Here is a 13,909-nt window from a genome sequence, read left to right as displayed (position 1 = left end):
ATTCTACTGAAGATGATGACGAAGTTGTCCTAAATACATGAGAAAAGGTGATGTTGTGGTAGTGCTGATTTCATAGCAAGCTGTAATTTTTGAAGAAAGAATAAAATTAGTAGCAAAAAACTCTAGCAATGTGAATCCAAGTTGCAGCATGTTGTATTGCAATTTGGGAATTGCTGTCTTTGGGACAAAACTCTGTTGCATGTTTGGTTCTGAGACACACTGTCAGAGCACTTGTGCCAGTCCTTCCCCTGTCCTTTTAACTGGCAGTAAGCTGTCATCATGGAAGTTGCCAAGGGGTTTAGAGAGCTAAAAAATATTGCAATGGAAAAAAATAGCAAGGATTTAGAAAATGAAATGTTTTTGAAAAGCATCGGTTCTCTGACATTGGAAAGAAATACGTGCATATAATAGCTGGAACAAAATATACTCACTGGCTCTTTGGTTTCTTGTTATTCTGGCTTCATTCTGATGCAGTTTCTTCTGTTTAATATCAATTTATAAAACTGTGTTACATGTTCACTGACCCCTGATAACTAAACAAATCCCAGTGTGCAGCTAGATGAATAAATCCCGGTTTAATATATGCTGATGATGGTTCAGTGAATTTATAATAAATTAACCATTAAAAAAGCAGGTTAGAAGAAAAAGCAATAGGAACAATCTGGGTTTGTGATACAGCATTCATTTCTAGAGATAGTGTACTATAGATATATTTGTATACAGACTACAGCATATTCTTCAGTCAACCAATACTGCGGTGAACTTTTTTTTTTTTTTCCCCCAAAGAAAGACATGCTTTCATAATCAATTGCCATGATTAGAAAATCCTATTTTGTTTATTTCTTTCTATACTAGATTGGTTATAGGATTCATTTCTACTTTGGTTTATCAAAGAATATGTTCCATGAGTCAAAGCTGGTGCAAATCGCTAAGGCTTTGGAGAAGAGGAACGAAGCTGCAGTATATCATCTGAGGATCTTCAGCTTTGTCTTGCTGGGCTAATTTTTAATTAATTAAGAGTTTTGGCTGTTTTGGTTTAGCGTTGGTAAGATCCGTATTTCTACTTTAGAATTGTCATTGACTGAAATGTCGAAGGTGATCTACAGTTCTTTACTCTGCAAGTGCTTAAATGTTTTTTAGAGATACATTTGAACCTCCTTTGCCTCCTTCTTACACATGCAATTTAAAGATTATATATATATAAATTCCTGACACATTTTAATCAGTTCAGGGTTTCTGTTAACATTTCTCATTGTTAGAACAAGGATTGGCTTTCAAATACACAGAATTGTTGAGCTTACAGTGTTAACTTTTAAATAACATAAGTAGTGCTCAAAAATAACATTAGATTTGCATTATTTGGGGTGTCTAAGACATTACAGACATCTGAGTAGAGACAGCAATAGCAATGCATTAAGCAGATCAGAGAGACCAGCGTGTCACCTCTTCTGAAGATAACTCGCTAGAAAAATAAAAATCCTTCAAAGATATATTTTAACATTTTTCCTTTGGTCTTCCAAGCTTGTGAAGGTAGTGTAGGAACCTAGGTAATATGTGGAAATTTAATTTACAAGATGAAAATGCTTAGGTTCAAACACTGATCCATTGTGATGTTGTTTCAAGTGAAGAAAAGTACATGCAGAATAGAAATTTTGAAGGGAGATCAAAATTTCTTTTAGATACAAATGTTTTGTTTGTATTTTTTCAAGTACTGAAGTTTGGTGAAATTATGATCACATAAAAGTTGTTTAATGGATGAGAATAGCCTGACTACTGTGCAGTGAGTGAGTATTTTCTTGTTCTTTTCACTCAAAATCTAATAGCTGAGATTCAGATTTTAGTGAACAAAATTCAGTAAAAGATGCATGTCATTTTTCTTGATGCTGTTACTCAATATTAACATCACAAAAGTGTGTGGGCCCTAGTTCTGGTTAATGCTTGCTCATTGCAGTTGGTCTGGTACATCTGACCCTCACTACATGCTGTTACAAGTTTTCCCCTCTTTGCAGGTTTCATGTAGAGCAGTAGAAATTCATACAGCTATCATCTGTGTAGATTTGTGAGACCGGGTTTAACAAACATCTCTCACACATGGATTTGTTAGAGTTTATCCTGTCTTCAGAGGGGCATCATCTGTCAAATTTGCTTTCGGTTCTAATTTCCCCAACTTCTAGTAATATTATATTGTTATGCAGTAGAAAAGATGCTTCAGATGAAAGTAATCTAACTTCACCAGAATATTCCCAAAATTAAAAGAAGCTTGATTTGTCTGTCTTAATGAAGGATATAGGGATATCTTACCGTCTGCATGCTCCACAGACAAGCAGTTCATGGGTTAAAGAAAAATATCTGGATGTTATCATGGGTGAAATCATTGCTTCTTAAAACAGCATGTGATGGGCCTGATCAGAGACTTAATAATGATCTATTTTATTAGATATGTGCTTGTATTTCCTATATTTTGGGGTTGTTTTTTTTTCCTTTCTGAGAATATATGAGGAAACTTTTCATTTAGAGATGGATCTTGGAAAGCTGAATGATGACCTCTTATTTGACAAAGGATACCTTTCTGATCAACATAGGGAAGAAATAGACCCTTCTAGTCCCATAATTCTAGTCCCTGATTTTAAAGGTGATTTAATGAAAAAGTCATGTAGAAGCCAGAAACCAAAGTACTAAAGGAACTCCTTGGCCTCCCCTAGTATTTCACATATCCAGAAAGGTATCAAAGGTGTTGTTTTCAACACGCCACTAAAAAGTTCCTATAAAAAGCGTGATAAAACATCCTGTTACTACAAACCTGTTTTCTCATAACCACCACATAACCCCACAGAAACAGGAAATGTAATGTTCCCTAGTTGTGTTTTTTTCAGATGTATAGTTCTTGTAGTTTGTAGGAAGAAATATCTTTTATTAGACAAGCAGCTCTGTGAACACCAGGTGTTATGAATATTGGTTACTTAGAGATTTGTATTTCTGGCCAAATGTCAGATCCAGCTGAAGATTTTTCCACAGAATTTATGAAGCCTCTCACCTATTCAGATTCCTCAGTGTGGGTAGTAGGTATACTCATTCCTCAGTGACACATTAAGGGACTAATAAGGTGTGTCCTTAAAACAATGACCTATTTTCCTTTATTATTTAGGAATATTATTACCACTGAGGTCTTCATCTGCTAATTTGCATTAATTAATCAAAAGCTTTAAAAAAATGATTCAGGTGGACTGATGGAGAGACTCTGCAATTCTGTCATGGACTCATCAACCTTTTGAACTAGCAGTTCATAAAGGAGCCCAAGATATTATTCACATTCTTATTAAGTCTAATAGCAGAGAGAATGGACTTATTATACTGGTCTCTGAACATCAAGATGACAATAAATTGCAGCACAGTGAATTGAAGATCTGTGTGCAGTCCTGTCTAGAATTTTGATGTCAGTTTTGATTTCTTGGATAGATATTTGTTCCCATTGAATGTTTAATGCTAAAAGTTGCACAAAGAGCTCCTGATATCAAAACTCATCATTAAAAACTATTTGCTTGTGAGCTGCATTTATATGACAAGTGCCTCTTTTTTGGATAAGTCAAAGGAAAAGCCTGAAAAAGCCTAAAACAGCACTTTGTAAAACATAGGAAATAATCTTGGTTTTGTTAAATGATTTTGAGTATTTATGAGCTGATGATGATCCTCTGTAAACGTAATCAGCTTTCATGCATAGAACTGTAAATGTGTGAGAACAGGGATATAATGTAAGACTGAGTCAGAAATATTGTTTCTGTAACAGTTTTTAATCAAATAAACAATATGGTTGAGTTTACAGCTAAGACAAGTATTTCCATGTTTATATCAGTACCAAAGTACAAATAAAATTATAAGAAAAAAAATGCAGTCTTAAATTAAGGGAAAATATAATTTGAATTCCAGCACATGGAACAATGAATAATACTTCTTTTCTTTTTTCCTTTTAATAATATAGAATTGGTGAAATGCCTCTAATTTCTGTATACTACTTTTCCATGAAATGATCTGGATTTCTTAATATCACGTGCTTGTATTTCAAAAATTGTGATCATAAATATGACTTTTGCAAGAAAGAAGAAACTGTGATTGCAGGAAAATGGGCAATTCAGGCGATAAGTAAATGATATTTTGATCAAATATGATCTCTCTCCATGCCAGGGCATATTGATAGGATAAATAGAAGATGAGTCATCTAATATTGACACTTAGTCAACACATTCTTGCTTTGGGCAGATGATAACATGGTGCACTAATGTTGAACTATTTCTAAATGATTGTAAAACTCTTTTATAGAATTTTATAGAATCACTGCACAAAAATTACAGGCAAAATCTTTCTCTGAATGTGGCTTATAAAGTCTTTAATATATTATTCTAACAAAAATATCTTTGTTCACCCCTATGAAGGCAATCAGACTCTTTCACAAGCTTTTGTTTGTGAGCATGGAACTAATCAGTTGTGATCTCTTTAAAAAATTTGCATTTTACATCCTCTCTACCATGATAATCTCAGATTTCTTTCACTCTAGCAACCTTTCTTCTCATGCAATGCCGCCAGCTTGTCTCCAGTCCTTGTGATGGTTACAGTTGCTGTTGTTGTATGGTTATACATATATAATTTGAAGATGTCTCTACAAGTGATATCAATCACAAGCAGCTGTAATAGATTGTTACACAATTCTTTCTAAATGTGCTTAACTTCAGCTCTAAAGTTTGTTCTATCTAGCTCAAAAATTGCATTTCTTTAGGGTTCAGTAATTGTAATTTGTGATTATCCCCTGAGGTCTCTGACAACACACTATGTTAATATCTTCAAAGCTTCTGTTTCTGTCTTGGGCTTTTTTTGTGTTCTTACTACAATCCCTTTTTTTTTTTTTCTCCAACAACATTTAAAATATAGCTCCCTGATAATGTAGCTAATGTTTAATTATCATAGCCTAGTCAGGCATGCATCCCTGTTCCAGGGTCACTGAATAGTTTGCCAAACTAGTGGACTGTTATTAGAAAGATGGATTACTTTGGTAACTACACGCTATTAATATTTATTAATTATAGCATTGCCAGTGGTATGTTGTCAAAACAGCTTTACGGGATCAACTCATACACATTGCAGTCTTTTAAATCTTGTTTCCGTAGGACACCAATTGCTCCCTTGTCCCTTGGGTATTTCAGTATACACTGTTCACAGTTCATTATGTTTTTTAATAACAGTGGCCTTCCTAACAACTGGACAGAAAAGATTTATATAAAAAAGCTGAATTTCTACCTTCTTTTGTTGAAATGCAAACCAGGAAGTTCATTTCACATTTTTGCATGCTTTGAGGCATAAAAGATACTGTTGATTAAGGTTTTCATTGCTTGGCACTACAGAAATGTTGCTGTCATTTTTTCTGTTCCTCTGTATTCCTTGTTTATTGTTTGTTTGTTTGTTTGTTTGTTTTTTGTATGAATAGCAAAATGTGGAAGAATAGTTCTAAAAAAGCCTTTACCTACTATCAAATTAAACAGAAAAGTAACCTGATTATACTAACAAAGGTAAAGGAATATCAAGGTGGGTTATTGTCTCTGACCTCTATACAAGGAATTCTTGTCGCAGGTTTTACCTTCACTTTCTGTGACGGGAAGAAAATACCTGTATCATTGCAATATAAAATGCATGTATGCCTCCAACTCAGAAAATCAGTAAAACACATTAATTCCACCTATCCTGCGGCACCCACACCTATCAGCAGCTGTGTTAGCTGTGTGGTTTAGAGCAGGATATCTGCTACATGGCTGCCTGAATAGATAGACCATAGAAAAGAGATAACTACCAGTTCCAACAGCTGCTTTCTCATAGGAGAATGACTGCTTTTCATCAGTGCAGTGCTTTGTTTCTCAAGTAGACCAGTTAAAGGTGTAATATGGTTTTAGCAGTATTTTTTTTTTTAGGCTAACTGCTGCTCTTAGTACCTTCATGGGTCGCCACAGTTGTTTGCTGGTTATAAATTTGTCAAGCGATGCACAGAAACAGTATAAGAATATGGAAAAAGAATTCAGAAATGGCTCCAATCTAAGGAGTAAATCTTTGAAAGGAGATCTCCACATCCATCACCCGAAGATGAGAACCCACTGCATTTCCTACCCTTGAGGCAGGGAGTCCAGGAGAGAAGCCCTTTTCTTCTATCTCCATCTTATACCAAGCCAGCCACGGTGTAGGTGTGTAGGTTCCCCATTATAACTGGCTATCAATTAATTGTATTTCATCTGGATGACTTGGAAGCACTCTTAAGTTCAAGAAAGAGGATCATGTGTAATTCCCAAGGAAGTTTGCCACCAAAGCAAGAAGCATTTCTATTGATTTCAACTCAAGGTAATAACATCTCCACCCACTTTTCTAAATTCCTCAACTTCTGATTATTTTAAGAGATAGTTGGACACAGAACCCATACCAGATGTGAGTTCTAATTGTGGGAATGTGTCTTCATGTACGGTAAGTGGGAAAGCTACAAACCTGTTCACTCCATTTGAGGATGGGGCTTGATAGTTCTGGAAGTGGTCCAATATACGTACCCAGCAGCATTGATTAAATAAATCAGTGATTCCAGAATCCTTTTTTTCAGTTTCAAATTGGAAAATTGCTCAGAAACAATCACCTGTATTTTCTATAACCAGTTTGCTTTCCCCTGTTTTCCATGGAGAAGGTTTGAGCTTACCCTTCTGAGAAATAGCTGTTGTCTGGAATATCAGTCTGAAACTACACATATACATTAGCATCACCAACACATCTAGTGATTACCCCTCTTGTTTTAGGAGGCCTTTGAACCAATCAGGAGTGTTTATCACAGTTGGACCTCATCAATGATATGTAGATACTTAATCGTTCTAGGAAGAAACAGTTGTATGCTCAAATTCCATGTTAGAAAAGAAAAAATATAGAAAGGTCATCACGTCTAAAATCATTATTCTTGTGTTATTTTAAGATAGTCAGACATAATACAATATCCATTTTGTGTATTCTTTACTGTCAGCTCTGTAATTGAACATTAACTTTATTATTTCTTAACTGTGAAAATAGTGAAGTAGAATCATTTTTCAAAGTGCTTCATTTTTTATCTCACCTCCATTCTGTCCTGTAGACAATAATCATGGCATGTACCAGAACTGACCTGGAAAATGGAAGAGAAGCAAATCACTTTAATAGTATGTTACAGAAATTATCTAAAGCTGGTGTTTTTGCATTTTGAATTGGCCTTCCATATGGCTTAGGCATCTAATGCTCTTATGTTTCTTTAAAAAGTCTCTGTCCAAGACACAGTGAATTTCTTGAAGTCAAAGGCAATTCGAACTTTACTAAAAGCCTCTTAAGGCTCTTCCCATTAAATCTGATGTAGAAGTCACGTGAGAATTTGTATATGTGGTAAAGCCTTATTGCTATAACGTATATGAATGAATATACCATTGACCTTTTGAGAAGTGAAAGGAGTTTTCTGTAGGTTCTGCGGGCAGTGTAGGTAATATGAAATAAAATATTCAACTGTTGCGCTGAAAATTATCTGAAGCTTTCCAATGTCCTTCTCTACCAACCTGCTTAGATATGAACAGACCATTGTAAATGTATGAGCAGTTTACATATGCTGAGGGTTTGATGGTAAAAAAAAAAAATCAGAGCAGACATCAAACTCAGATCATATGTAATTTACAAAAGAAATTCCATTTTTTTCTGCTGTTCATTCAGTTAGATTTTTAATACTTGTGAATTAATATCGTAAAAATGCATCTCTTATTTAAGTATGACTGTGTGGCTGAGGTTCCCAAGTGAAATAGGTCCTGAGTAAGATACCATGATACAGAATTTTTGATGCAGGACAAATTGGCATTGAAGTCCACGAAGAGAAAGAAACTGTACTCTGTGACATTGTGACTTTTGGCACATCTTTTTGTATGTATGAAAGCATCCTGTCTAGTGATGAATAGGGTTTTGCTTGTAATATAATGCTTGAGTGAATACAGTCAGGATAGTTTGAAGGTCTTGGATAACTCGGCTCTAAATTTTTGTTTAGTAAATCTTAGTTGTGGCTCCAAGAATATCACTCAATATTGCTGGCTGTTTCCAGCAATACCACCAACATTAATATATGTCAAAATTTTGAAGGATTCAAAGATTAAAACAGTATCTGAATTGACTACTACATGGATGGAGAGATAATTAAAACTAATAAAGATGCTGTTGTTCAGCAAATCACCTTTTCTCAGCTGAAACCTGGTAGCTCATTATTTACTTAACTTTAGTCCACTGTGAATAAAAGAGTTTTACTTAACTCAAGCTGAATAAGTCAGAAAATTTCGGTTTCTCAAATGTGTGGAGTAGACACATAAGTTTGCTTGTGTCCTGAACCTTATTTAAATTATTCTATTTTAAGGAAATATAGATTGACTTACTTTTTCTATTTTCTAATATGTCCATCAGTTATTTATAATAATTTGAATAGGAAAGGCATGCATTATGAAAGTTACACTTGTATAGATGCATTTCTAAAGAATGTACAAAAGACATAGACTGTAATCTTTGCTTTGGATGGTTAATTGGTTGAGGAAGATGAATAGAGCTTTTTATCCTGTTCTTCCTAAGCAACCTGTGGTGTAAAAAAAATAATAAAATAATAAGTAAAAACTCATCTATATATATTAGCTGCAATAAGAATCTTTTAAGTTATGATTGAAGGACATTGTAAATTGATAGTCATAACACTTAATTACCTATAATAATACAACAAGCTTAAGTCAAAAGTTGAAATAGAGTAGTTTAAAAACACAACTAAAGATAGCTATACGAAATTCTCATCAGTGTAAAAATAGCACGAGTTGGGATAAAATTTCCTTGATTATTTTAATAATGTAGAGTGCAATATTATAGCAAAAGTTTTCTTGTCCTGTAGTACATGTGGCAAATCCAGCTGAAGTGCATTAATCCAAATTTTGATGGACTACGTGAGGCTGTGAGAAGTAGCAGCCTGCACTGCTACTTTGTGCTGCCTGTCTTCACTGGTTATTACCCATACCAGCTAGAGAAAAAGTAGTGTAGGCATTGTCTACCCATGAGGTAGTTAAACTTCCAGCTGCCATGTATCTCTGCTGTTTTAATAAATCCAGTCCTTGATGTATACTTTCAACCACTGTAGTAAAAATTCACATTAGAAACCTTTTCCATCACACCTGTATCTGCACTTAGTGCAGGGGCTGCCTGAGGCTGAAATACAATCAAGTACATGCAAATAATTTTTATTGGGACTGATTCTGCATATGTTTTGAATAATTTAAACATGATTAAAGATACCTAGCAAAATGCAGTGTTGCATCCTGGGCTATCAATACTAGTGACAGGGAAATAAATAGGAAGGAGCTGGTATGCACTTTTCCACCTCCCCAGTTCTAGGATTGGTTCGGTGGCTTTGTCGATTTCAGAAAAATACAACATCACTGGAGCTGCAGGGTTTATTTTCTTGTTCATTACTTTTCAATACTCTTGAAGGAAAGGTTTAAGGTGTTTAGTAATTGTTTCGATGGTGTAAAAGTAGCTTAGCAGACCTGAAATTTAGGACAGTAGTGTTTTTCCACACAGCAGGCTCGCTGTTATTAAGTTCCCCCACGCATTTAGAGGATGATTCATGGTTCATCAATGCTGGTGTTTAAAATGTGTTCATTCATAGATGTACTTTTCAGACAGTTCACAATAATCTAGTTACAAAGTTAAGTTTTCTTTAGGCAATCAATGAATTCCAGGAACATAGTAAACAGTAATGAGTAAATAAATAAATAACATTACCTGATTACTTCCACAGCCTCTCATAAATTCTTTTCTTCAGTGATTCAGTAGCAACAGAGTACTTGAAGCATAAAGGTAAAGGCTGTCAAATCAAAGTTTTGGCACATTGGCAGCTGTGGTAATATGCACCCTTCTTACTTTCCTTTCCAAGCTATCCACTCCGTCCAATGTTAGATCTTCGGAGTGGAATAATACATGAATTCCCAATCATGAAGTGTTTGAATTCTTCACAGTGCGTGCTATATTTAATATGTACATGCGAAACTGCTGGTCAAACTGAGAGAAAAGGAAAAAAGTAGAGGTAGAGGTGGCTTGAGAAGAATCCAGGGATGCAGTCTAGTCATGCATGGGTGGGATCAGGAAATCCAAGGCAGAGATGAAACTAAACATGGCTAAGGATGTGAAAAACAGAAAGAGATTTTATAGATACATGAGTCAGAAGAGAAAGAGAAAGGCAAAGGATAGTGTACCTCCTCTGATAAATAAGAAGGGAGAATCATAGAATCATAGAATGGCCTGTGTTGAAAAGAACCAAATGATTATCTAGTTTCAACCCCCTTGCTGTGTGCATGGACACCTGATGTGTCAGCTAAACGGGGTAGAATTGAGTCTGAACTTCTTTTTTGTTTGGTTGGTGTTTTTGTTTGTTTGCTTGTTTGTTTGTTTGTTTCGTGTTTTTTTAATATAAGCAGGAAAAATATTGGAGTTATTAAATTTATAGTAGGCTAAAGTATGTTGAATTACTTCATGGACTCTATGGATGCATTTAGACCTTATCTTGCCAGGAATATTAACTGATGGTGTCATGCTTATGTACTTGATAACAAAGGCAATCAAAATAATTAAATAGCATGGTATTTTGTGATTGACTGCACCTAAGATTTGAATGGCTTCACAGATCTATACTTAAATAGTACCACTAAAATGTAAGTTTTAGAAAGTAGTGTCTATTTCTTGCTGTTTCAAAAATAAGTTTTGTGTGTAGTCATAGTACTTCTCATTTGTAGTGCTAAATTCAATTTTATCCAGGTTGCATCTACCTTTGTAGAATTTCCTTATCTCTTCGCTTATTTGGCGTAATCAGATCTTCCCATGGTTCAGGCCAGCATACTCCCAGCTGAATTTCAAAACTAATATTGCTTTCTGACTGATGATGATATGGGACTATACTTAAAAAAGACTTAAAATATACCACAAAAACTATTTAGATTAGGATTATACATACATATCAATGTGTATTTCTTTAAGTAGATAACTAATGCTCTTTTGATGCATATTTAAGGTTGCCTTGGATTATATTTGTACTACTACTGTACTGGTAGCAAGACCCAAAACACTATTCAGAACTCTAAATTATTTTATCAAAAGAAAGAAAAGGCTTTCTCTAATTATCTCTGTATCCTTTCCTGGAAAAGCAGAACACTTTACAGTATCTAAATGCTCTCACTAGATCCTGCTGTAAGAATAATTAACAGAGACAGGGAAGAAATAAGCTTCGTTTTTGCAGAATTTGTTCTGCAAAGTCCTTCTCCAAGGGAACTCGAAAGATCTGCTTAATCACTTGATTGCCATTTCATGACACCCAGTCTCTTTCAGTCTCATATCTCACTGCTGTCTGAGAAGAAGTAAGATGTACAGTGCATCTGGAGCCTTAGGACAGATTTTCATCATGATAATCACAAAATGAAAGGGCAATCTCAAAAGCACTTATTTTAAATACAGGAAGCTGGCTTTTGCTGAACCTAATACCATTTTGTGGCTTTTAAGGTCTGTAATTTCTACTCATGTTACTGCATTCTAACTATTATCCTGCTTAGCTTTTGTTTCTCATGAAGATTAAAGTGATCTGTTTGATGTGCGCAAAGAAGGGAGTCAAAAGTAGACAAATGGTAAATTAATTGGAAGTTGTCAGCTTCAGAGAACATTTTTGACATGAGCACTATAAGACGGTTAACAAACAGACTAACTCATTTGTCTCATCATGAAATGAAAATAAAAATCACAACATTATGATAAAATCTTGACTAGGAAATGCCTGTAAGACTTAGAAGCCTTAGGTTCTTTTCCTCCCTGGGCTTTGGCACTGTGATATATGCAAACCACGTTCTACATAACTGTGAAGTGAAATAGGTTCTATGAAGAACAGATGGACCAGGGCTAATGTTGCAGTGTGCACTGGAGACGAGAATAGATTAATACCACAAGGGGAAGCTGGAGGAAAAATTGGAAAGATGGGGGTATTTGAACTAATTCATGAATCATTTCCAACTGATAGTTATGCCTTCAGGCACAGTGAATAATATCAAGGAAGCATATTTAAAATTTTATAAGTTTATCTTAATGCGGATTAGAATTAAGAGCCATACTTTCAGATGATTAAAAGAAAAATCATGTATTCCCCTGCCCAGAATATACCTTTGTGATTTAAATATTGCTGATGAGCACAATTATGTGCCTTGTGGCATGAATTGTTCTTTTGAAAACATATAGTAGCTTCATGGAATTGGCACACAGCTTTTGAGGATGGATTTATTTTTTTTGCACAGAGCCCTGTAGGAGTCACAAGAACATGTTCTACAGCTTGTATCCAAACCACAGCTATGCAGGTCTGTGCTGCTTGGAGGCATGTGTTGATTGCTAGATCTCATTTGCGATTAACCTGAGAACTCAGCTAATTTTGACATGCTTAAGATTATCAGGATCTGAAATAATTAAGGTACTCAAAAAATACGTATTTTCTGAGTATCAGTGTCAAAATTTTGTTTATGGGTGGCAAAGCCACCCATATGTCATATGTCATGTTTTAGGATTCTTCATCTTCACAAAAACTCAGTAGTGTATGGATGAGCCCAATTACTATTTTTAATGGTTAATAAAAATAAAAAACCTGTAAAGAAAAGCAAATACACAGATAATTGTTTGGATGCTCTACGTTCTCCATTTGACATCTTGGGAGATTATTCTCAAGCTATAGAGGGGAGTGCAAAATGACAGCAGGGTAAGATTTTGGGAAATAACTAACAAAGAAAATGGCTAGTTCTGTTTGTGTTTTGTCTTTAGTTAGGAAATAATCTACGTAAGTTTATCTTCATCAGCAAAGAAGATCCTGGATCATGCCTCTTTTGTTTGATTCTTTCATTCTAGGCAAGGCTCAATAGGAGAAAAAGGCATGAATCACTTGCCTAAAACTTGATTCTGCTGATTTCTTTATAGGTTGCAAATCTGGCCTGTTCTATCTCAAATAATGAAGAAGGTGTGAAGCTAGTGCGTATGGCAGCAACACAGATTGATAGTCTGTGCCCACAGGTAAGCATTATTTGTGCTGGAAAGTAACTGAGAACTCTTTCAGCATTAGAGAGCATCTGACAGAACAGACACCCTGGTTGAAAATTTTAGCCTTGCCTTTATCATTAAACTGTCTTCTGTGTCTTGCACAAAATGATAAATACATTCATATCTTGGGTATTGAATGGGGTGTAATGTCTTTTTTTTTAATAGTCTTTGTTCCTTAGCTTGTGAAAATTGTTGCCACTCCTTGTAAAAACTGATTTTGAATAACAGGTAATAAATGCTGCGCTGACGTTGGCTGCCAGACCTCAGAGCAAAGTAGCACAGGACAACATGGATGTCTTTAAGGATCAGTGGGAGAAACAAGTGCGAGTTCTCACTGAAGCAGTTGATGACATCACTTCAGTGGATGATTTCCTCTCTGTTTCAGGTACTGGGATTACTAAATCAAAGCAATGGGCCACAGCTGAAAAAAGCTATAATTATTAAAGCATCTTTCTTACTGGAAATCTTCTGCTCTCAGTGGGAGCATCCAAGCCATGCCAATTAATCCCTGGTAACAATGGTTGTTCTTTTGTCTTCCAGAAAACAGCATCCTATATGTGCTTCTATTTCTAAAGAGAAATTTTGTTTTAACTCAGGCATATACAGTGTATGAGTCTCATTTAGATGCATTGTTAGTACATGACCAGTATGTGCATTTCCAGAGAGATGGAATGTGCCTCTGGGTCTCGTTTATTGGTGTAGCAATGCATCCAAACAGAAAGAATGAAAATAGTAGTAGAAATAACATTTT

General features: G+C 35.2%; 1 protein-coding gene across 1 annotated transcript in view; it reads left to right on the top strand.

The window, feature by feature from the left end:
* LOC104910913 (catenin alpha-2-like) overlaps positions 1–13,909 on the top strand; it is a 57,431-nt gene that overhangs the window by 30,648 nt on the left and 12,874 nt on the right. Inside the window, exons 3-4 of the mRNA XM_010710655.3 lie at positions 13,039–13,131; positions 13,387–13,543. Of these exons, the coding sequence (XP_010708957.1) occupies positions 13,039–13,131; positions 13,387–13,543 (250 nt within the window). The remainder of the gene's footprint in view (positions 1–13,038; positions 13,132–13,386; positions 13,544–13,909) is intronic.

This window comes from Meleagris gallopavo, chromosome 4 (genome assembly GCF_000146605.3).
Source record: "Meleagris gallopavo isolate NT-WF06-2002-E0010 breed Aviagen turkey brand Nicholas breeding stock chromosome 4, Turkey_5.1, whole genome shotgun sequence".
Lineage (NCBI taxonomy): Eukaryota > Metazoa > Chordata > Aves > Galliformes > Phasianidae > Meleagris > Meleagris gallopavo.
This window is presented reverse-complemented; position numbering and strand designations above follow the sequence as displayed.